The 25,785-nt window shown below is 38.7% G+C and overlaps 1 protein-coding gene across 1 annotated transcript in view; it reads left to right on the top strand.

The window, feature by feature from the left end:
- Nucleotides 1–4,389: 4,389 nt before the first annotated feature.
- Nucleotides 4,390–25,785, top strand: part of ninj2 (ninjurin 2) — a 44,630-nt gene continuing 23,234 nt past the window's right edge. The window contains exon 1 of the mRNA XM_051688575.1: nt 4,390–4,628. Within this exon, the coding sequence (XP_051544535.1) occupies nt 4,473–4,628 (156 nt within the window). The 5' untranslated portion in view covers nt 4,390–4,472. The remainder of the gene's footprint in view (nt 4,629–25,785) is intronic.

The following is a 25,785-nucleotide window of genomic DNA, read 5'->3' as shown; positions in this document are numbered from 1 at the left end:
CATAAGAAAGTGTTTCACCGCTGTTCAAATGCATTTTGGATCGCATCATTTATATGTATAAATGTTTTCCATCTGAAAGGACTAAATATTAAATGAAACAAATGACAATAAAATGCAAAGTAATCTCTTCAGTAATCAAAATACTTTTTGAATGTAACTGTACTCTAATTACCAATGATTTAAATTGTAACTGTAGTGGAATACAGTTACTTATATTTTGTATTTTAAATACGTAATCCCATTACATGTATTCCGTTACTCCCCAACCCTGTATGTATGTGTATATATATATATATATATATATATGTATAATATTTTATATATATTGTTTTCTTGATACAAAAGTCCTCTCAACCTGTTAAGTTCACAGGCTCAGGCAGTGTCAGTACATCATTTTATCCACATGAGGGTGGTAATGAGTGAGTGACAAAAACAGGCATTTTTGAGCACACAATTTACTCCATTAAAAAACATTATTATAAATACAGAATTTTTTAATTCTATAAACAGCATCCTATAGGAGTATTTAAGGGTCTCACACCTCTTAAATTTGTTTAGAATGGTACTTAAAAGGTTACCGGACACAATACTTACTGGAGGGTAACTATTTACCTAGAGATTGAAACAATGCACAAATGCCATAGCTGTGGAGGAGGAAACCTAATTTGAAACCTTTAGCAGGGTTATCGCAGAGTCACCATATCAAACTTCCAGCTGGGAAGTTTAGCATTCCATTGTAAAGAGTCACTGGATGTTCACACATGCTAATCTTTCAGCAACACTTATATGCAAAGTGTGGTGGCACATAAATGAGAAAATATGGAGATACTTTTTTCAAATTCCACCTCATAAATCCTTAAAATATATTAGAACTCGAGTCATAATTTATGACTAACTTTCAGCTCATTCAATCATTTTGCACTGAGGAAAAATTTGGCCATCTTTCTTTTTGCTATACATACTGTATACAAAAAAATGCTGCTGTTTCTAGTTATTGAATATAGTTTTTTTTTTTTTTTACATTTTATATGATATAGATAACACATTTATGGCACACCCATATTAACACTTTTTATTAATAGCATAAAATGCAATTTCTCAGATTTGTTCCAGATAAAGAAATAATAAAAATAAATATAACTTAAAATTACACTCAAGCAACAAATGGCTATGGAAGTCCACCACAACACAGGAAAGCATTGCAATTTTAGTGACATTCCACTGTAAAAAAAAAAAAAAAAAACCTCTATAGGTATCTAAGTGAGGTGAAGACAGATGATTTGACAGATTTCTGTATTTTTGTTCCAAATGCTGAAGCATGTCCTTTTTGATGGTATACCACAGAGGGTACATAATGTACCCATGCCAGGGTTCACGTGCATAGCAGCTGGGAGGAGTCTGTTGTCTTTGCATATAGTATGTTGTAAAAGTTACCAAAATAAGCAATTTTGTTGATTTATCACAGGGAAATAATTAGAATTTGCTCATCAAGTCTTTATCACGCTGTTGAAATAACCTCTTAGAAGATTTCTGGCTTATAAAAATTACAAACAAGAGTTTAAATGACAAAAATGCCCCAGATATTCAAATTGTGGTGGCATAAAAATGGTCCTTAAAGGGATAGTTCACCCAAAAATGAAAATTCTCTCATCATTTACACACCGTCATGCCAACCCAGATGTGTGTTTTTTTTTTCTTTCCACAATTTGGAATGCCCAATTCCCTATGCACTTTTAAGTCTTCATGGTCGCGTAGTAATTCGCCTCAGTCCGGGTAGCGGAGGATGAATCCCAGCTGCCTCCACGTCTGAGACCGCCAACCCATGCATTTATCACGCGGCTTGTTGACCGCGTTGCCACAGAGACATAGCGCGTGTGGAGGCTTCACGCCATCCACTGTGGCATCCACGCCCAACTCACCACCTGTCCCACCAAGAATGAACCGCATTATAGCGACCACGAGGAGGTTACCCCATGTGACTCTACCCTCCCTAGCAACCGGACCAATTTGGTTGCTTAGGAGACCTGGCTGGAGTCACTCAGCACGCCCTGGGATTCGAACTAGTGAACTCCAGGGGTGGTAGCCAAACCCAGATGTGTATGACTTTCTTTCTGCTGCAGAACACAAAGATATTTAGAAGAATATGTCATCTTTGTAGGTCCATACAATGCAAGTAAATGGTGGCCAGAAATAAAAAAAAAATTACAAAAAAAAAAGGTGAAAGCAGCATAAAAGTAAACCATAAGACTCTAGTGGTAAAATCAAAAGCGATATAAGTGTGGGGAAGAAACAGATCAATATTTAAGTCCTTTTTTACAATAAATATCCACTTAACTCTAAACAGGTGCCACATGCGTCTTTCAGATGTGAAAGTGAAGATTTATAGTAAAAAAAAAAAAAATGTGGATTACTTTTATGCTGCTTTTATCTGCTTTTTGGACCTTTAGATTTCTGGACACCATTCAATTGCATTGTATGGACCTACAAAGCCGAAATATTCTTCTAAAAATCTTTGTTTGTGTTCAGCAGAAGAAAGAAAGTCATACACATCTTGGATGGCATGAGGGTGAGTAAATTGAGATAATTCTTTTGGGTCAACTATCACTTTAAATATAATAATTTCTGTCACTGGTGTTTTTAATATTTATGATATTAACGAGAGAGAACAGCTACATAAATTGGACTGTAAATGTACATTGGCATACACTGTATAGACAGCACATGTTTAGCGATAAGAGGTGTGAATGGGCTCCTTGGACTAGATTCCAACATGTGCTTGCTTAAGTTAATTTTACTTCAGTCTATTTTAGTTTTCAACAGAGTTACCTGCTCTGGCCAGTGTTGCTTCATGATTGTGGTTACATATTCTTTTTTTGAACAAGCAGAACACAAAAGAACTGCAAATACTGTGTGTCCACCACTACTGCAGCGGCACTCAGCAATTTGACTGTGTCAGTGAGTGTAGCTGCTGGCAGATAATGCCTTATTGTGTATTTTAGGAGGAGAGTATGGAGTGACCAGCACGGGCTGTCACTGTGGGAACAGTTTTGCTACTGCTTGGTTCTTCAGTGCTGTACTCCTTGACACCAACTGGTTAAAAGTCAACACAAAAATGGCTTAGAAAAGTGATGTTAGTACTGACAAGATTTCTAGCATAATTTGTATACAGATGTCACTTGGTTTGATATTCTGTTATCTAATGTAATTAATTACATTAAGCATTTCTAAATGACATGAGTTTCCAAATAATTTTTGGTGTCACTGTGTACGCAAGACTTTTGAAGATTGACAACATTCTGAACTTTTCTGACCCTCCTCCAGTTTTTTTTTTCTTAGTGAGGCCCAGAACCTCAGCAAACACAGCATGTTTAACATACCTGCATCGGGGCACTGCAGTTGAAAGGACCCTCTGTCAACCCACACCCTCTCTCAGCTTCTTAAATCTGGCTATTCTTCAACTCTAGGCCTTTTGCTTGCATGAATATCTGGACCGTTTGATCCTTTTCTTCAGCAGATCCTCTCTGAGTCTGTAATTACAGCAATTATTATTCTCCTTTGTGACTTTGAGTCAAATCACTATTATGACTGCATAATGGGATATTATGTGCCTCGCTCTGATAATTGCTAACAAGTAAACAAGAAGGTCAGTGGTGCCTTGGATGAAAATATCCATTTCACAACCCAACCCTGTGCTGATAGTAAAGGCTATTCGGGGCCTGCATATCTTCTGCCCGTTTTATTTATATAAGGTGGAGGATACATGGCCAAATAAATGTCAAAACGTAAGAGAATTATTTGAGGAGTCGTTTCATAAATTACTGGCTTATATTATACTATTAATGTAGGTATACAGTGAATAAAATACAGCCAGAGTTCTGCATTTCAAACATACCATGAATTTAATACTGAACTGGACCACTCAAACAAATGTTTTGAAAGCACCACAGAACCACAATGTATAGACTCTGTGGGATAGACAACCAACAAATGTCTACTTTTAGCTAATTAAACTGGGATAAAGTATTTTTTGAACAAAAATTACACATTTTGTCAAAACAGAAGTTACCACTGTTTCACTCTGTTTCCAACTCAGTCTTTTTGTGTACTTTACATTAAAATACAAGCCACATATTGACCACACATTTATTAAAATACCAAATAAAAACGTATTTGGAGAGCAAATGAACAGTCAATGTAGCCTTTGACTGAACAGGGGCATTTGAGTCTAATTATTCTGACTGGGCACTTGAAAATAGAAAAATCTCGTCATTATTCTCTCTGCAGACTGTGAGTAGAGTACACAGAGTTGGTTTACTGGTATTTGACTGGGTTACTGTTTGAAAAGAGTGCTCGGTTTTGTTGCCTTTTCTGTGTCACACACCAGTGACCGAGTCCAGCGTGTTGGAGTGGGCTGGAATAAAAAAAATGAATAACACACTTGTTTGTCTGGATAGCTTTCCTTGCTGTCTGCCATGAATTTCTTCAAAAGCTTTTTCCAACTTTCCCACTCTCAGCAACTCCGACTGGCTCTCAACAGTTATTCAGCCTTAAAGAAGAGAAAACCGTGCAGGAAACACCAACAATCACCATCGGCAATGCCAGCAACAAGAGGACATGCAGATCTGCAGGTACGCCGTGATGTCTAGAAGCCATTGGTATTTCTTTGGGGACTGTGATATGGCATTCTGTCTTTCCTTTCTCTCCCTTTTTTGCTGTTTCCTTCCCTCTCTTTGTCCTCACACAATAGTGCAAAATGTTCTGTGTATTTAAAAGAAGGGGATCATTAGTTCCCTTGAGGTTCTCTTCATGTCATTCTCTTTCTGAAGCTGAAGATCATTCAAAGAATCCATCAAATATCAATTAGTGCTGGACTGCAAAGACAGACTGAACCTTTAATGTACCTGAAGATCAACAAAGCATGCACTTACTAAACTATTACTGGAGGATTGTAGCAACCCTCTGATAGCTGTGGTTCCCCAAGGAGAGTTACATTGCAGGGAAAACTAGAAGATCTTAGGTACTCTGAGATAGTCTATGGACTCTATGGAGTCTGTTGTAGTACAGCTGAGTAAAACAAGTTTGTGTGGTTCAGGCATCATGATTATTTTTGGAAGACTCATGATCTCAGATGGTGTGAGCAGGCGATGTTGAAAATTCGAACCATTTGAATGTTTTTTTTTAGACCACCATAACTCTCTAGAAATGTCTCTTTATAAATGAAAAGTTACGACTCTAAATTCTGATTGGGTGAGCCACGTTTGAACCGTTTGTTAAAGCTGATATATGCACATCTGTAACGTCAAGTTGCTGCATTGCTTGTGTAACCCATCTGTAAGCAAGTACACTAGTGCTAGGTTCGTAGGACTTCAGGTAAGACAAATGAATGGACACAAGTCTCGGTTTACAAAAAAAAGTATTTTAGTGAAACGTTAGAACTGTGTACAGAGTTACAAAAGAATTAAGCCGGCGTACAATGTAAAATAAAACACTTTTAAATGTGTGTCAGTGTGAATTTGTTTGTCAGTGTATGTGTATCAAATGAATCAGATCGATCATACAGATTCTGTCTTCCAAGTATCCTCCGATTTTTGTTTTGTTCTATGTGGGCAACAGTCCTATCACACAGTGTAGTTTCAGAGCTCTGAGTTCAAGTTTAAATGAATTGGAAATCCAGGAAATCAACTCCGTCTTCTTTTACATATAATGGTTGGTTCTGGTCTAACTGGGTGACTCGCCATCTATTTCAATGTCCAATGCTTTGCCTCCTCAAATGGGGTTGTCTTAAAGACCTGACCTGTATTTGCAAAACATTTGTTTGCACATCACATCATTCATATTATTAGGCCTAATGATCACATTCCTTATGAAAATAAACATACCACATGAATATTGTATGTGGAAACATCAATTATGTACTGATATTTTTAAACAGGAACTTTTGATGAAATTAACAGAAAAATATACTAACAACAACCAAAAACACTATCCTGTAGATTCAACAGTACAAGAGAAATGATATATGCAAGAAAATGTGTTATTTTCAATACACCTTTGCAAAATTGCAAAGATCAGATTCAGGATCTCAATCAGCAGGATTGGCCTTTTTGACCTGAACAAAGTGCATACTTAACTTGCAAGGTTAAGAATAATACCTCCTTTGGTAACTCAAAACAACATAAAAGCTTGTTTCTACACAACAAAACATACAAAACATGAATATTAAACTGGAAATAAATTATAAAGATATTATGACTTTTGTCATACAATACTGAGCAGCTCTTGAGATGTGTGGTCGATGGCACATTGTTTAGCCAGTAAAACTAGTTTGATGAAACAAATCACTTAGCATGACAAATGCTCAAAATGTCAACTCACCAAAATATACATTTATGCATATGCTTTTATCCAAAGTGACTTACAGTGTACTTATTACAGGGACAATACCCCTGGAGCAACCTGGAGTTAAGTGCCTTGCTCAAGGACACAATGGTGGTGGCTGTGGGGATTGAACCAGCAACCTTCTGATTACCAGTTATGTGCTTTAGCCCACTATGCCACCACCATATCTCGCTCACACCTGCCGACCAACAATCACACATGCTCTCTCTAGCATGATCTGTGCAGTCTCATACAACCTCTTGGCCACCTAGCTGGCACAACCTATCATTGGCATTAGGAGGTGAAACATTGTGCTCTAGTGCATTCTGATTGGCTTAGAGTGTGAGAAACAAATACTTTTTATAATGCTTTTTATTTATTAACATTTTTTTACACTCAACCCCTCTTACACTTACACTCACCCCCTCTAAATTAACATGATTGCCTTCATGTCATTTTCAGAAGCATTAGAGCTTCCAATATCAATCAACACTTTGTTGAAACTCTTCAATAGAGTTTGAGCAAAAGAGATAAGGGGATTACCAAGTGTTGGGTAAGTAAATCTACCAGGAGCCCTTCTAGAGCGTTCAGACCTTCGAAGACTTTTGTCAGTCTCGTCAACAACATCATCTATAGTTTCTGGCTCTGTAGGTATATGACCACCAACATTGGTTTGCTGATTGTCCTCTTTCTGACTTTGACTGGTCTCTGATTCAGATAGATCTATCAAAGGAACATCATCCTCCTCCAATGGAACATCAACCAGAACCTCTGATGTCTCACCCTCTTCCACTAAATTAAAAATTTCAGGCAAGGGCAAGATTGAAGACCATTTAAACTGCTCTTGTTCTTCTGTGGCTTTATCTAGGGACACATCAGGTAGGTCTGGTAAAGACTGTTGTGAAGGTTGCTTATTTTCATCAACTGGTTTCATTATTTTCTCAACTACGACTCCATCAGCAGCTGTAAGAGCTTCAGGTAGTACATTCTGTTCAGGTAGGTGTGATTCAACCGTTTTTGTTCTGCGCCTTTGGAATTTTATAGACTTGAATGAATGTCCTTTTAGTTACAGGAATGTCCACAGGATTGACATTCCTCTTCAGTGTAAGGACATTCCTCATTCGGCAGAATGGGACTACTTCTAGTCCTAGGTTTCCTTTGGACGGTTTCTAGCTCACTTTCTCCTTAAGATCAGAAAGGAAACCACACTGTAGTAACAAATCCTGGTGTAAGGTATGTAATGGTCCCTCTTTACCCTCAGGGCACACAGTATAGACTCTGCCTTCTTCTGCACAATATAGACTGTGGACTCCCAGCGATCAGCAAGTTTGTGCTTGCTGTAACTTAAGGAAATGAACTAAGACTCTATCTCCTACATCGAGCTTAGACTGTCTTACTGTGGATTCAAATCATTGCTTGTTCTTTCTAGCTGCTTTCTATGAGTTTTCAACGCCAAATGATAACTTTCCTCCAGGTGAGATTTGAGGGTTTTCACATACTCTGAGTGAGATGTAGATGCAGGAGGTCATAAGGTGAGAACCTAGTAACCTTGTTTCTTGTACAATTGTACAGGTAAGAGGTTTCACATACTCGCACATACATACTTTGTCTTCTGTTTGTCCTGCAAAGTCCCCAACATACTTAGAAGTGTGTGGTTATAACGATCTACAGGGTTTCCTCAGGGATGATATGGACTGGTCCTCACTTTGCAGATTCTAGCTAAATAACACAGCTCTTTGATAGTTTTGAACTCAAAGTCGCATCCCTGATAACTATGGAGACATTTTTGGGAATCCAACTGTGCTGGCCTTTTGGTCTCTTGTGGGGATAGCAATGGCATATTTTGTGAAGTGGTCTGTGATTACCAAAATATCTTTTGTGTTATGATTTTCTGTTTACAAAGACAAGAAGTCCATACAGGCCAACTCCATAGGTCTACTGGTTTGTATGTTTACCAGGGGTGCTGCTTTCTCAGGTTGACGTTTGCTTCTCACACATTTTCCAGAGGTCTTGACCTTAACTTCAACATTGGAGGACATCTTTGGCCAATAGAACCTCATCCTGACCAGGTCAAGTGTGCATTAAACTCCAAGAAGTCCCATTTCATTGCGAAGGCTATCAAGAATTTATGACCTTAACTACGGGTCTATGGTCACACTGTCATCACCTATATAGCAGACCATCTATCACTTCAAGGTGGTTCATTTCCTTGAGCATCACAAAAAAAAAAAAAAAAACCTCAGCAGGCTCTGCTTTGAGGTTAACTGGTGCCGGTTCTCCTGACTCTATCAGATTAAGGATTCTACTAATTATGGGATCTTCTCTTTTCAGATTGGCTAACTCAGCACTGCTATACTTGGGGACTGTGGTAAGACCATAAGACAGCTCTTCTTTATTGAACATATCGGGGATCACATTGGAGTGCATTGTCAGAGACTCTGCTAGACAAGGTAGTGCGCCATTCATTTGTTATGATGTGTTTCTGACAGGTCGTCTGGACTGCTTCAACAGGACAGAGACTAGGGGTAAGATGATGAAAGGTAAACTCATATCCTGGAACTTTCCTCTTGAGAATGCTTGTCATTCTCCAACTCACCATGTGGCCTATGCAAAAGACCATCTGCATCCTTGTTTTGCTTACCAGCTCTATATTTGATTTCAAATGTAAATGTGGAAAGTACAGCTAACCATCAATAACTCGCAGCATCCAACATTGCTGTTGTTAGGACATATCTCAGTGAATTGTTGTTAGTTACAACAGTGAAGACATTGTCACACAAGTAGTCATGGAATTTTTCTGTGACAGCCCATTTTAGGGCTAAAAACTCCAATTTATGTGCTGATATTGCGCTTCACTCCGTGACAGGCCCCTACTTGCATATGCAATGACACGATTCTTTCCATCTTGATTTTGGTATAACACTACCCAGAGTCCAGTTGTACTGGCATCCGTGTGCAAAGTATAAGGTAAATTTGGATCAACGAATCCCAAAACTGGAGAGGATGTTAACTTTTGAATGATGGTCTCAAAGATCTTTTGACATGCAGTTGTCCATCTTTCAGCGAATGGCTTTTTGGGACTGAAGTACTTGCCATCTGCTTTGATTATTCTGCAGAGGTGGATAACCAGAGGTAAGGCTGGTCAGAGGCTTTACAATTTTTGAATAATCTTGAACAAACCTGCAATAATAGCCAGAAAAGCAGAGAAAAGACTTCAACTCTTTAAGTCTGTGGTCTTGGCCAGATATTAAGTGCTTTTACTTTTTCTGGGTACATTTCAACTCCTTTTTGTGACTATGTGGCCTACATAGTGTACTGAAGTCTGGAAAAAGCGACACTTTTCTGGTGACAGCTTGAGGCTATTTTCCCTCATACTATTTTGTTTTAGAGAAGACTATCAGATCATCAATGAATACCAGCACTTAACGCAGATTTCTCTCTCTCATAGACTTCTCCATTAAGCGTTGGAATGTACTTGGGGCATTTGTGATTCCTTGCGGCATACAATTCCATTCCCAAAATCCTAGAGGGCATACAAAAGTTTCTTGTTTGTTGCTGTCCTCCATTTCTATCTGGTAGAACCCTGACTTGAGGTCCATCACAGAGAACCACTGAGACCCACTCAGCGCAGAGAAAGATTCATCCAGGTTAGGTAATGCGTAAGCATCTTTGATGGTTTGTGATTTAAGTTTAAAATCAATGCATAACCTAACTTCACCAATTTTTTTCATACCACCATGATAGGTGATGAAAACAGGGACTTGGATTCTCGGATGATGCCTGCATCTAGAAGGGATTGTAAATGTTTTCTAACAGCCTCGTAAACTCATGGATGTATGGGACGGGAGTGCTGTTTGAATGGTGTTTCATCTGATAGTTTGATTCTGTGCTTCACTTTTGTTGCATGACCATAGTCTAGGTCAGGGGTTCCCAACCCTGTTCCTGGAGGCCCCCCAACACTGCACATTTTGTATATCTCCCTTTTCTGACACACCCAATTCAGGTCTTGGAGTCTCCTCTAGCAAGCTGATGAGTTGAATCAGGTGTGTTTGATTAGGGAGATATCCGAAGCGTGTAGTGTTGGGGGGCCTCCAGGAACAGGGCTGGGAACTACTGGTCTAGGTCATGATGTGCAAAAACATCAGAATAGCTGTTCAGTTTGGCAGGTATCCATGTTCTTTACTTTAAGCTTGAACTTGTGTCTGCATTTTGCTGACTAGAACAACAAGCTGTTGTTTTTGTGTGGTCAATTTGGGTATTTTGGATTATCTCTTGTGGAACAGTTAACTCAGTGATTACACAGTTAGTAGGAATTGTGATGTCATGGTGTGTCTCGTTTCTCACTTGCACAGGGATCTTATAAGGAAACATCTTTGGTAAGGAGATTAAACAGTTATCAGTGAAAATCCCACCAGGTAAGGATAAAATTAATGGCTGCTCAAGTAATGCAAATTGTTCATGACTTGCAGATTTTACATTCACACAGCCTTCAAGGACTACTTCCTGACTAGCAGGAACAACATTTGGCTCACTGCTTTTAAGCCTTGCGATTCCAAGTTTTCCAATCATACGCTGTTGGTGCCTCAACTGTAGAGTTTTGAATATTTGGGCATAACCATAGAGTGGAGTGTTTCTGGAGGAGTTAATGTCACAGTATTGCTCATAGAGGGAGTCAAGAGTATTTGTCCCTATTATAGCTGGCACACTGACATTTGAACGTGTGTCTGGCACTATGAAGACTAATGTCTACATTTGAGGTTCTGAGTTAATTAACTCTTTAGGGAACTGAACATTGACCTTCCATCCATCCATCTTCACCCACTTATCCAGGACCAGGTCGCAATGGCAGCAGACTAAGCAAAGTAGGCCATACATCCTTTTCCCTGGCCACATCCACCAGCTCATCCTGGGGGACGAGGCGTTCCCAGGCCAGCCGAGAGATATAATCCCTCCAAGGTATTCTGGGTCTTCCCCTGGGCCACCTCCCAGTTGGACATGCCTGAAACACCTCCGCAGGAAGGCATCCAGGAGGCATCCTAATCAGATGCCCGAACCACCTCAACTAGCTAACGCGGAGGAGCAGCAGTTCTACTCCGAGCCCCTCTCGGATATCAAGAGCTTCACACCCTATCCCTTAGGGTGAGCCCTGACACCCTATAAAGAAAGCTCATTTCGGCCACTTGCATTCACGATCTTATTCTTTCGGTCACTAACCAAAGCTCATGACCATAGGGGAGGGTTGGAATGTACACCGACTGGTAAATTGAGAGCTTTGCCTTGAGGCTCAGCTCCTCCTTCACCACCACGGTCCAGTACATCGACTGCATTACTACAGATGCTGCACCGATCCACCTGTCGATCTCACACTCCAACTTTCCCTCACTCGTGAACAAGATCCCGATATATTTGAACTCCTCCACTTGGGGCAGCTGCTCTCTCCCTGACTAAAGGGCACCATCCACCATTTTCCGGCAGAGAACCATGGCTTCAGACTTGGAAGTGCTGACCCACATCCCAGCGGACACAGCTCTCGCAACGGTTATAACAGGGACCGAATGGCATGCACCAGCAGCCCCGGTACCCCATACTCCCCACAGCATCCCCCACAGGACATCCCGGAGGACACAGTCATATGCCTTCTCCAAGTCCACAAAACGCATGTAAACTGGATGAGCAAACTCCCACGCTAAGGTTAAGAGCTGATCCACTATTTCATGACCGGGGCGGAATCCGCATTGTTCCTCCTCAATCTGTGGCTCGAGAATCAGCCGTATTCTCCTCTCCAGCTCCCTGGCATAAACTTTCCCAGGTAGGCTGAGAAGTGTGATCCCTCGAGAGTTGGAACACACCCTCCGGTCCCCCTTTTTAAAAATGGGAACCACCACACCTGTCTGCCAATCCTTAGGTACCACCCCAGATGTCCACACAATGCTGTAAAGGTGTGTCAGGAATGACAGATCAACAAAATCCAGGGCCTTCAGCATCTCAGGGCAAATCTCATCCATCCCTGGCGCCCTGCCACTTCAGAGCTCTTTGACTATCTCAGTGACCTCTGCCAGGGAAATGGTTGTCAAATTTGGGGATTACTGCAGCTGTTGGCGATATCGTTATCTTTCCCGCACTGAAAGCAATACCAAGGCCTAGGTTTTCTGCTTACTACAACAGGATTGTGCTTGCTTTTTGGCATGTGGGGTCTTCGCTTGATTTGGGTTTCTTTGTCTTTGCTACTTTAGCTTTTTCAGATGGTCCCTTGTTGGCAGTGGTAAAAGCCGCAAGTTGGGTTTGGAGGTCAGCAGTTTATTTTTGAATTTGCTTCATTGTTGAAGATGAACTATCAACTTGCTTACATCATAATCACCTGCCTCAGAAGCGAACACAGCTTGTTCATCAGACACTGCTTTTGCTTTTACAAGTCCTAGATGATGCTTCATTCTGTTTGTTTGGCTGCTTTTCTATCTTCTTCTGTCCTTAGCAGCAGTAGAAGCTCTGCAAAGGTAGGGGGTGATGTTTCTTTTGCTCAAGCTGTAATGTGGAAATTTAAGTATTGTCCCAGCATCCCCTACAGAAGTTCTACGACTACACGCTGCACTTCTGGTGTACTTAGATGGTCAGGGGATAACTGAAATGGATGCAAAACCTTCGCTGCATTAACTGAAGGTGCAGATTTAAGCTCTGCATATGACTGTGCATCAAAGGAAGGGTTTGGTTCAGAGCAATGGTCAGGCTTTTCACTGTATCTTTAAGTGGTGAGATTGATTCCTGAGTTATTTTAGTTTCTACAATTGGCTCAGACAGAAAGGTACTTGGGGCTGCTAAACCTACTTCACTACTGTAGACACTAGAGCTTGCAGTGTGGTGAATGATATCAGGGTTAGTAGTGCTTGGTCTATCTAAAGGCAAAATATCTTGAAGTGCCTCTACTGCAACATCATGTGTGTATTCCACAATAACCTGATTGCGGAATTCTGAATCAGGCTGAGTAATCTTAACTGACCTTGAAATTTAACCAAATTGCTTGAGGCAGTCAAAAAGCTTTAGTGCCACTCAACCCAAGATATACAGGGAACTTTGACCATAAAGTGAATGAACAATCAAACGTTGATCCGCTGTAATCTTCAGTTAATAGACAAGACTATTCAAGATTTCAACTGCATCTCTCTCACACCTGCCGACACATGCTCTTTCTAGCACTGTGCAGTCTCACACAACCTCTTCTTCTTTTTCTTCTTCTTGCTGTTTTATGGTGGTTCGCAAACCCATTGGTGCATTACCACCACCTATCTCCCATTTGGACCATCGATACTCTATTTACAAATAAAATACCTACACCACCCTATCTACATTCACACCTAATTTCCTAACCCTGTCGGGGCTGCAGCTTCAGCTGACGCTGCATGTTCAGCTCCTCCAGCTTCCACATGCAGCCCCTAAAAAAAAATACCTTATATTCGATTAACTAGCCCAGAACTTTCCAGATATTTCATCACGATAGAGCTTTTATTACTTCATATTTGTGGATTTAACAAATTCTTTAATGTAAGCTGTTCTCCCTTTCTGCTTAACTCTTCTATTACACTCTTTCTTTCCACTCTATATTTTCTACACTGAACAATTACGTGCTCCACCGACTCTCTGACTCCATACACTAAACAAAATCCTGTTGGATGTTTGCCTATAATGTACTGTTCAGCCCTATATGACCCAACCTTAGTCTTGTTATTATATTCTCTTCTCTCATTCTCCCTCCTGATAACCTGCCCTTTTCTACTGCTGGTTGAATTGCATACAAATGTCTGCCTTTCATTTCATTATATTTCATTGCTGTTGCCATGTGTTATTAATATTCTTTATGATTATTGATTTTATTTCTGATCTACAAAAAGACACTTGGATATCCACTGTTTCCCTCTCTAATGCCTTCTTAGCCAATGTATCCGCCTCTTCATTTTCTTTCAACCCCACATGTGCCGGAACCCACTAAAACTGAACATGTATATTATTTGGCTGTAATGAATATAAATCCTGAAGAATCTCTATTACCAAATCCTGTCTTGTATCTGATTGCTGAACATTCAGACTTAAGAGGGCTGAGCTAGAGTCTGAGCATATGTTTACAAGCTGAGCACTAACTTCACTTACCCACTTTACTGCCATCATTATAGCAATCATTTCTCCAGTAAACACAGATAAATAATCTGATATCCTACTTATCCTAGATACTTTCAACTTTGGAATTGTGTATGCAACTCCTACACAACCATTTTTTGGATCTTTTGAAGCGTCTGTGAAAATGTGTGTGAAATCTCCATATCTCAACCCCACATACTCCCTAACCTTACACACTTCCGATTCACTCTGTCCTTCATTTTGTCTTATTTCTAATAGAGTTAGATCAACATTGGGCTGTGGCATAACTCATAACGGTACTGGCGGCATAGTTAATGTTGATCCATCTATACTCTAATCACATATCTTTAATAAATCTCCAACAACCCAACAAATACTGGTGCATGTAATTTTCCCATGTTCCCAACTTGGACTCACTACATTTTTCGTAGGGTGATTTTCACTCTGGCCTCCTAAGTTTGCCCAATACGACCCCATTAACTGCTGTCTTCTTAATTGAAGAGGCATTTCACCCATTTCAACTTGAAGAGTTGAAACTGGAGATGTTAAATATGCTCCACAGCAGATTCTTAAAGCTTGAGACTGAATTCTGTCCAGTTTAATTAATTGAGTTTTACTTGCTGATTCATATACAATACAACCATAGTCCAGTACAGACCGTATCATTAATGTATATATAGTCTTTAATGCCATTCTGTCTGCTCCCCATATTTGACCTGACACACACCTCATTACATTCAATATTCTCTTGCATTTCCCAACCATCTTATCTATATGTACTCTCCATGTTAATCTGCTATCAAACCATAAACCCCAAAATCTTACTATGGATACACGTTCTAATTCTTTTTTTATATAATTTTAAGTTTACTTCCATGTTCTTTGTCTTATTAGTAAAAATGATAATCTGTGTCTTTTCTGCTGAAAACTTGAATCCCTCCTGTATCGACCATTCCTCTACTTTATTTAATGCAGACTGCATCTTCTTCACATTATACTCTATATTTCTTCCTTTATACCAAAGATCCCCATCATCAGCAAACGATGACTTACCAATTGTTTTATCTACCTTTGAAAAAACATTATTTATCATAATGATAAATAATAGAGGACTTGTCACACTACCTTGAGGTGTTCCATTATCCACCACCCCCAAATTTCTTAATAATCCCTCTTTCCATAACATATCATTTGCCTTTTCTATGTAAAAAAAAAAAAAAATACAGCAATTACACATTCTTTATTAATAAATGCCTTTCTTATATCTGCCTCTAATGATATCAGTGGATCCAGTGTCCCTCGCCCACACCTAAACCCACTCTGATATTGAGAGAAGTAATTTCTTTTTTTTCTAAATAATATGTCAGTCTATCAGTAACCATTCTTTCCATTATTTTACACAGATGGGAAGTTAAAGCTATTGGGCGATAGTTTGTAGGGATACTTGGATCTTTGATTGGCTTCATTTTAGGTATAATTAATGCCTCCTTTCAGCTCTTTGGCAATACACCTTTCGTCCATATTCTATTATAGAATGCTAGCAATACTTCCATTGAAACATCACTAAAATGCTTCACCATACAGTAACTAATACCATCTTGCCCCGGGGTAGTTTGTTTTGATTCTTCTCACTGCTTGTTTTAATTCTGTCATAGAGAATGGAACATCCAACAAATTATCCATTGCCTCTCTTTTCCTTATTAAGTCTGGACATTATTTCACTATATCTTCTCTTAATTTCTTACTCTGCTCTATTAAATTATCTGAACTATTTACTCTGACAAAAGCCTTCAGAAACATTTCCACTTTTTCTTTATCCTTCACTGCTATATTTCCATCCATATTTAAAACTGGATACCCATACTTCTTTTGGATTCCACTCGTTTTTTAAATCATGCTCCATACTTCTTCCACTGGTGTACTCTTCCCTATTTCACAACAAAATGATCTTCAGTATACCCTCTTAGCCTCTCTTACTGTTCTTCTGACATCTGCTTGAGCCTGTTTATACTCTATCAAATGCTGAAATTTCCTGATCCTCCTAAATGCTTCTTACTCCCTTCTTATTGCATTTGCACACTTATCATTCCATTACTCCTTAGAATATACTTTGTTGCTGCTGATTGTATAACTTGTATTATTTGTCTGCTAATCATCTCTACTGATCCATCTTCTCCTATTTTTATGTTCTTCAACCCTTCTTCACTCACCTTCATAAATTCCTCCCAATTTGCTTTATCCTCCATTTACCTACCTTAGCTCATGTCTATTCTACCTACATTTACCATAATTGAGCTTAATATTGGAAAATGATCACTTCCTACTGTACTCTCTCTTAAAACCTTCCAATTAGTGATCCCCCCAAGAGAATCAGATACCAATGTTAGATCCAATACTGATTCCTGACCTGTAACCACATTCACTCTTGTATATCCCCTATCATTTAGGCAGACCAAATTCCTCATATCCACCAAATCTTCGATTACTTGCCCATTTACATCTGTCACTAAACCCCCCCATAAAGTGCTCTGTGCATTAAAATCCCCACACCAAATCACCCTATTTCTACTATGACCCTCTATTTGCTCTAGTTCACTCAATAATATTTTCTGACAAGGATTGTAAAAGTTTATTATTACCTAATTTTTCCTCTCTACCCATATGTCCACAACCACATACTCCCTATCTACTCCCTTACCTACCACTCTATATGGTAATCCTTCTTTAATCAAAGTGATACAACCTCCATCATTACCCTCCTCGCGATCCCTTCTCTCACTCACATAACCTTTTATAACAAAATCAAACCTGGGCTTAAGCCATAACTCTTGTATACATAACACATCTGATTTAGTTTCCATATCATTAATGAAACCTTTAAACTCCAGCCCATTAGCCATAAGACTCCTTGCATTCCATTGTAAAATTAAAATCATTACAACTATTAACCAAACCACAGTTCTTGACTTGCCTGTGTATCTGTCACCAGGTCATCCCTAACAGTTTCCCATGTCATCCCCTTCACTCCTAAGAATCTCTCTGCTGCTCTTACTATAATCTGAATCTTAACCATCTTCCTTTCTGCCTGGGCTGTACAATTGATTACTTCTGCCATGAACATCAAAAAATTAATTTTACTTACAATCATCATATCTTCCAAGTCTCTTCCCTCCACCTTGAATTTCTTAACTCTTCATTAACTCCCCTTTGCACTACTCTCTCCTTTGCCTTATCTTTGGATCTTGCCTCAACTGCCTTCACTGCTTCTGCATATGTTTTATTATTCCATGCTCTCTCTTTCTGTACCTCCATTGCTCTCCACCACAATTGCAACATTTAACCCCCACTCCCTCTCCACATTTCCCGTAATCATGCTCACCTGCACATCGTGCACATCTTTTCTTGGATTTACATACTACTGCTACATGTCCATATTTTTGGCAATTATAACATCTTAATGATTGCTCCAGCCTCACTGGATAGCTGATATAGCCAAGCTTGACCTTTTCCGGCAAAATTTCACTTTCGAATCTCAATACTACCGAAAGAATTTCCACTCTATTTCCTTCTTTATTCATCAACAAATGTCTTGCATCAACTATAGCCCCTCCATTCAAATGACTTTTTAACTTTTCCATAGGCACTCACAGCAGCACTCCAGTAATCACTCCACTTACCCATTGTTTATACCCTACTGGTTTACTACTCACCACTTCCTGTTTACAAATGGATTGATTCTCATTGCTTTGTCTTTCTGTACTTCATTGCAACATGCCGCCATTAACGCTCCATCCTGTAAAACTTTGGCAAATCTAATTTCTCCCACCATTTTTTTCAACTTTGTTTTTGTCATTTATTCTGTCTAGCACCTGAAAGTCAATTGTTGGCATTAGGAAAAGCCATGGAGGTGATACTGACATGACAACAGTTGGGCTAACTTTGATATGACTTATTCCTATTTGTTCAGCTTCCTTATTTGCTTTCCATCCAAAGCTATTCAGGTTCATATACTCATATTCCCAAGAACTCTTTTGACTGGATTTGATTCTAACTGTCCTTTTAATGAAATTCAATATGCCATTTCCAGCTTGATTCTTTGAATTTCCAGTGGCATCTCACCCATTTCCACTTGTATTGCTGATATTGGGGATGTTTGAAATTAACCTTTCTTGCTTTTGTCTATTATTCTTTGGATGTGTGTGGCAAATGATAATTTAGAATCCATCCAAATCCCTAGAAATCTTATAACTGATGTTTGCTCTAACTCTTGATCATACAGCTTCAATTTAACAGAGGGAGTTTTCTTCTTTTTTGAGAAACACACCACTTTGGTCTTTTCAACTGACAGCTTAAAACTCCAATTATTTGCCCAGTCCTCTACTTCTTTAATTGCTGTCTGCATACTTTTCACCACATGTTATATATCGTCCTCTTTTCCATAAGGTGCTATTCATCAGGTGATTCGACTTCCGCGATTCGACCCTCTCGCACAACCTCTCGGCCACCTAGCTGGCACAATCTATCATTGCCATCAGGAGGCAGGGCATTGTGCTCTAGTGCATTCTGATTGGCTAAGAGTGTGAGAACCATAAATACTTTTTATAACTCTCTCTTTTTTGTATTAAACTCTTTTATTTTGTAACTGGGTTACACTTGGCAACTGCAAACAGCCTACAGTTAGACTTGTGCTGCGTTCATGTTGTGTTGGAATTACCGTAATTATGAATTTCTGATCATAATTAAGTTGTTAACTCGGAACTGTACGAAGGCTCTGACTTGACCGACGTGTCGTTATGTTAAAATAACGAATATAGCATTAGCCTCAACAGTTTAAGTTAGTTAATCATACTGTATTTCTATTTCATGTGCAAATGTATTGTATGTGTTACCTGGAGCACTTTCTTTGTTCTTAAATGTTTTGCAAGAACATATAGTGGTGAATTAATGAATTCATGTAGTGATTAAATATTTTGCTGATATCAATAACAAAGTTGCATATGGATCAGTTTTGGCATTACAAACATTGCTATAGCAACGGATAATTACTAAATCCAAGGACGTGAACAGCTCCGAGCTCTCAGAGTCTCTCTAGCAAGTCAGTCCACTGTCGGCCATCTTTGGAACACCCTTGGGAGGCTATTTCCATTCATGACAGCACCTCCTATCTACCTGAATGGGGAAACACAGAAATCTCATGAACGGTTGGTCAAGATTACAATCAAAGAACATATTTCAGATCTGCAATAAAATCTGACAACACTGGAATCATAAATTGTGCTTTGTTACCTTAAATAAAAAAAAATATAAAAATATTTACGGCTTGCATAGCTAACGCACATGTGCGTTGTTGAGTTGATTGACAACTGATATATGTATCTAAAATGTGATTGGCTCTTTTGCCTGAAAGGCGGGACTTCCTTTCTTCATGCATTGACCACTGGGCATTCCAATTTCTCCCACTCATTTTAATAGATGTGGCCAGTCTCTGCTAAATAGTCTCTGGTAGAATCTCAGAGTTGTCATATCATAATTACTGAAATTCCAACCTAATGTGAACGCATCATCAGGCCACGTACAAGCAAATTTGTTTTTCTTTGAAAACACATTGATTTTGGGGGCATGGGTAGCTCAGCGAGTATTGATGCTGACTACAACTCCTTGAGTCATAAGTTCGAATCCAGGGTGTGCTGAGTGACCCCAGCCAGGTCTCCTAAGCAACCAAATTGGCCCAGTTGCTAGGGAGGGTAGAGACACATGGGGTAACCTCCTCGTGGTCACGATTAGTGGTTCTCGCTCTCAGTGAGGTGCGTGGTAAGTTGTGTGTGGATCACGGAGAGTAGCATGAGCCTCCACATGCTGGGAGTCTCCGCGGTGTCACGCACAACGAGTCACGTTATAAGATGTGCGGATTGACTGTCTCAGAAGCGGAAGCAACTGAGACTTTTCCTCCGCCACCCGGATTGAGGTGAGTAACTGCGCCAGCACAAGGACATACTAAGTAGCGGGAATTGGGCATTCCACATTGGGGAGAAAAGGGGATAAAAAACAAACAAAACAAAAAACACATTGATTTTGCTACGTTTATGCGTTACTGCAAAAACAGAGACTTTAAAAATGCTCACCATAACTGCATAATTTGGATGACGTTAGGAAACTGAAAACGGAGGTTTCTTAAATGGATTAGTGTAGACGTGGCCTAATTAACTATATAACTTTTTGGGAAAATTGTTAATTCCAATTTAATTAATAAATTTAACTATTTATTGAAATTATCTTTTTTTCTTCTTCAAATTGCTGTGCAATTGTGTCAGTTTTTTAAGGACACAATTTAACCATTGTATAATCACTGTAAAGCACTACCTCTTGTGGCGTATTTTTTTTTATTTGTATTTGTATTTCGGAATACAAAACATTTTGAAGTTCAAAGTTATTAAACAGCAATATTTTTCATTATTAGGACTTTATTCAATTACTTTTGTGCAGAAACTACTGCTACTATAAGTGGCATACCACGTGCTGGGGACAAATTCCTGCAGGATTTGTTTGTCATAGGGGTCTCCTTGCTGTCCTTAATTCATATGTCTCACAGCCATCTGCCAAGCATGTGCCAGTAAAACAATATTATTTCCAAAAGTCATATGCCATGTCTGCTGACCTGTTGGTGTGCGCAAGATTTTATAATGACATAATTAGATTATATTGTTTTATAATACACGCCAGTGGCCAAGACAAGGCAGAATTAGTTATGAAATAGTCTCATTTATGAATTATAAATTAGTTATGAAACAAATGTCTCTGCCTGGTCACACAGGGATGGTTTGTAGATTGTCTCAGAGGGTACAGATGCACATATGCTTGCACACCATGTTTCCAAGAAGCATTTGTCAGCACCGGGTCTCCAAACTAATCCCTGCCCAATCCACAATACTGACAGTGAGCTTGGGATCCCATTTCCTCTGGATTACACACCCCTTGCAGGCAGAGCAGTTAGAGGACTATATATGATATTACAGAGCATGTTGATCCCTGTTAAAATGATTCCGAGATAATACACTGATTAAAACAGTGGCCGAGTGGGTTGAACAGATGTGAAATGGCTCAAGGAGGTCATTCGAACTTGGATATGTGCATAAGTGGTATTGGATAACAGATATTACTCAATTTTACCGTAGGGATGAAAAAATCTATTATGTCTACATTAGATCCCTGAAACCATTACAGTATTTTAGTCCCATGAGAAAACATTTACCGTGGTGCTGCTTACATGAAAGTTATGTATCAAAGGGTATCATCTCTTCTGGCTTTTGATGTTGAGGCCAAACCTTAAATCCTTTATGCATGGCAGGGCTGTTTTTTTTTTTTCTTTACCAATGCAACTTATTACTACCTGTTACCACTTACCACCAAGTATCTTAAATAAAAAAATATTCTTGGATCAAAGAAGTAATGCCTCGAAAACAAACAAAGATTTACTTGATTATAGAGGTTTTTGGTGTACGAAACTTTCAGAAACACAAGTAGTGCGTGTTGATGCAGCTTTTCTACTATCATATACTTAGATTTTTTTTAAAAGTTGAACCAACAAGCATAGCAGATGAGTTTGATTGATTGATATTTTATTTCAAATTGGCCTGGACTTAAAAACGTTAACCCAAATATGTGCTTCATATGGTAACATCTAAATAAATTTTTTTTTTTAAAAGTCAAAAATATTTTTTAACATCACTTAATCAACCTGAGTATGTTAGGTTACACCAACAAAACATATTTTAAGGCTTAGATCAGGTAGAAATAGCTCCTTAAGGTAACAAATGCAGGTTATGCGTACAGCATATGCTGAAAAAAAGAGATTTTGTGGTTCAGTCCTGTTTGCGCTATTCCCAGCATGCACTGGGGCATGAATAATTATGTTTGCATTGTCTGACTGTTTCCCAGTTTTATTGTTAATTTTGTTGTCACATTTAGTAACTTCTTGTATTGTGATGTCATGATGCATTTGTTCCTCTACTTAAAATGTTCAGTTGGTTGATTGTTACCCTTGTCATGCTGCATACAATGTGTGATGTGATGTTGTCAATAGCTTCAGACAAAAAGCACTTTGCTCTCCATGCATGATTCTCATACTCGTTTTGAACAATTCAAAGCAAATAAAGGTAACATTTTGCATAGAATAAGTTCATACTTATTGAAATCACTGTATGAATAAGTTCAAAATACTGCTTAGAGTTACTTTAAATAGGTAATTGTTACAATGATGAAATTTTTCAAGTCATGGCAACTTGACATTTTAAGTTCAGTCAATATATTTACTCAAAATATTAAAGGTGCACTCAGTAATTTTTCTGTTAATGTAATCTTGGACCTAGGAACATAGTTGCAGCATCATTCAAATGCAATAGTTTTAAGTTACCGACACCATTGTAGAAATTCACTATTCACATTAAGCCACGATTAATATAATCCATGAGTGAAAGTTTTTAATAACAGGGTGGTTACTAAGATTAAGCGAGTAGTATTTGGCTGGTCATGTGATCTCAGCATGGTAGCCCCCATAAGGGGACCCTCTTCATATAGATTTAAACAGCTTTATAAGGTTACTGATATGACTGGAGTCTTCATCTCATGTGACTGGTCATGATTTTATACATGAGTTTCAAAATTACTATTCATTTCTTTAGGAGTAAATCTTTTTTAAAGAAGACAAAAATTACCGAGTGCACCTTTAAGTAAATTATTTAAAAAAATGCAAACTGTTACTTTTATTTTTCTTCTATTCTACAAACACAGTCATTTTGAAAGCGTACTCTCCTCCAGATTCTCTCCAGTCTTTTCTTGTCTTCTTCTGGTCGGCTGTAACATTTGTAGTGTCTTTGTGAAGTTTGTGAAGTTCAGGGTGGTGGCCGCCACTTCTGGGAATTGGCTGCTGCCCTCTGACCTGATGGCACCCTAATGCCACTTTAACCAGGCTCTATAGTGGGCAGTTGCACTTAGTGTGAAACATATGAAGGCAACAGTCACATGTTGAATGTATTTCCTTCACCATCACTTCATCTTTGACTTTCATTTGTTGCTGGGAGCTGTGAAATATTACAGTACCTTAGGAGGTGCGTTTTGTATATTTATGTGGCATTTCCATGGAAATCTAAGCAACATCATGGATCTTTTTGCCTGGAGGTCTGGATCCCGTCCCATAATGGTGCTTTTGAAGTAACAATAACAGCTAATACTATAATGCACAGAGGAATGCATGGAGATATTAGTGTTTCCAGATGTGAGATGAAAAACCGATTTGCCCAATAATGCTGTCATCTCCGAAGGGGTCTTGTATAAATTTTAAGGAATAGCTCACCCAAAATTGCTAATTTTGTCATCAATTACTCACCTTCATGCTGTTGAAACCCACACAACTTTCTTTGTTTCTATGGAATATAAAAGGAGATGTTAGACAAACATGTTTCTCTGCAGTCACCATTCACTTTCATTGCATCTTTTTTACATGAGGTCAACATTCTGCCTAACATTTCCTTTTTTGTTCAACAGAAGAAAGAACGTCATACAGGTCTTGAACAACATGAAGGTAAATAATGAATAATGAGTAAATAATGAAAGAATGTTCATTTTTGGGTGAATTATCGCTTTAAGCACAGTCACATGATGAAACTCCCAGTACCCTTTACTACGCTGCATTAAAGTGAATTTAGTAGCACCGTATTTCCGTTATAATGAAATAAAGACCATGATAACAAAGTTTAATGACTAGTTTGATGATCCTGAAGCTAAAATTGAAGGCAGATATTAAAAGCTATGCAGTCATACGGTTGACATTGAAGGCCAAACATGGATTACGTAACAGCATTAAACAGGGTTATTGGTAATTAGGCTTGTTAGCCATAATAATAACACTCTGTTTAATGTTTAACTCTGGTCTTCTGATTAAAGCTGTCTGGTGCTTGGATGTTTGGTCACCATAGTGACAGCGGGACACAGATGTCTTTAGCTGCTGTTGTTTCTTTTGTAGATTAACTTCGCCTATTGCCTTTATGAAGACATCTTCTTCAGTCCTCTTGTTTTTTTTTTTGGTTTTATTTATTTTTTATTTATTTTTTTTCTTAATTTCAAATTTTCCAAAAAGGTAATCCATGTTTTAGATTAGAGAAACTTGTGTCAGAATGTGGTTTCTCCTCCTTTAATCATGTGCTGCACATTATTTGTAGCATTTCTGCATTAAAAGTGTTCTGGCAAGTCAGTACAGTACGACATTTACTTTAAATACCCAAATGTCAAAGTCTCACAAGAAAGCGAAACTTCTTCTGTTCTTATCATTTCTATCTGAAAAGAATGTCATCAATGTTTCCCAGTGAAATATGCAAGATGAGTAAACAAAAATGAGTCTTGTATTAAAGGGTTAATTTACCCAAATAATGTAATTCTGTCATAGTTTACCTCATGTGTTTCAAATTGTATTACTTTCTTTTTTCCAACCAGACCATCAATGACTGACATGTTTAAACATTTTCTCATTCTTCACAAGTACACACACACAGTTATGAGAATCTGTTGCCCTGCGTTAGTGAGGTGATGTGTGTGCAGAATATACTTTACATTTGCACTATGGGCCTAGAGTCATGGTAAGCCCTATATTCAAGGCTGAGGGGGCCATGATAGGTCAGCGTTATCAAAATGACATATGCAACGTACATATTCCTTACACATACATGCATTTCACCTGTAGAAAGAGAAAAGATTGGCCTCTTTCACAGGGGCCTCTTGGTGAGAGAACTCACAGAGGACATGCAATATGTTGCATAAGCTCTTAGACAGAACAGTAAAAAAGTAACAGCTAGAAGAAAATTGAAAATTTAAGCCCCCTGGCATACACCGTTCCCCTGTTGCCATGTCTTTAGAGAATGTTAGTTTAAATTAATATTCCGGTACAAGCTAAGTTCAGTTGACACCATTTGAGACATAATGTTAATTACCAAAAAAAATTAAAAAATAAATTTCAGCGTGTCCCTCCTTTTATTTAGGAAAAAAAAAAGCGTAGATCTGGGTTACAGTGAGGCATTTACAGTGGAAGTGAATGGAGCCAATCCATAAGCATTAAAATACTGTTCCAAAAATAAAGCCACACAATGTAAACAATTACATTTATGCATTTGGCAGATGCTTTTATCCAAAGCAACTTACAGTGCCCTTATTACAGGGACAATCCCCCTGGAGCAACCTGGAGTTAAGTGCCTTGCTCAAGGATACAGTGGTGGTGGTTGTGGGGACTGAATC

The sequence above is a fragment of the Myxocyprinus asiaticus genome, chromosome 45, assembly GCF_019703515.2.
Source record: "Myxocyprinus asiaticus isolate MX2 ecotype Aquarium Trade chromosome 45, UBuf_Myxa_2, whole genome shotgun sequence".
NCBI lineage: Eukaryota > Metazoa > Chordata > Actinopteri > Cypriniformes > Catostomidae > Myxocyprinus > Myxocyprinus asiaticus.
The sequence above is the reverse complement of the archived record's forward strand: the minus strand, read 5'-3'. Positions and strand labels throughout refer to the sequence as shown.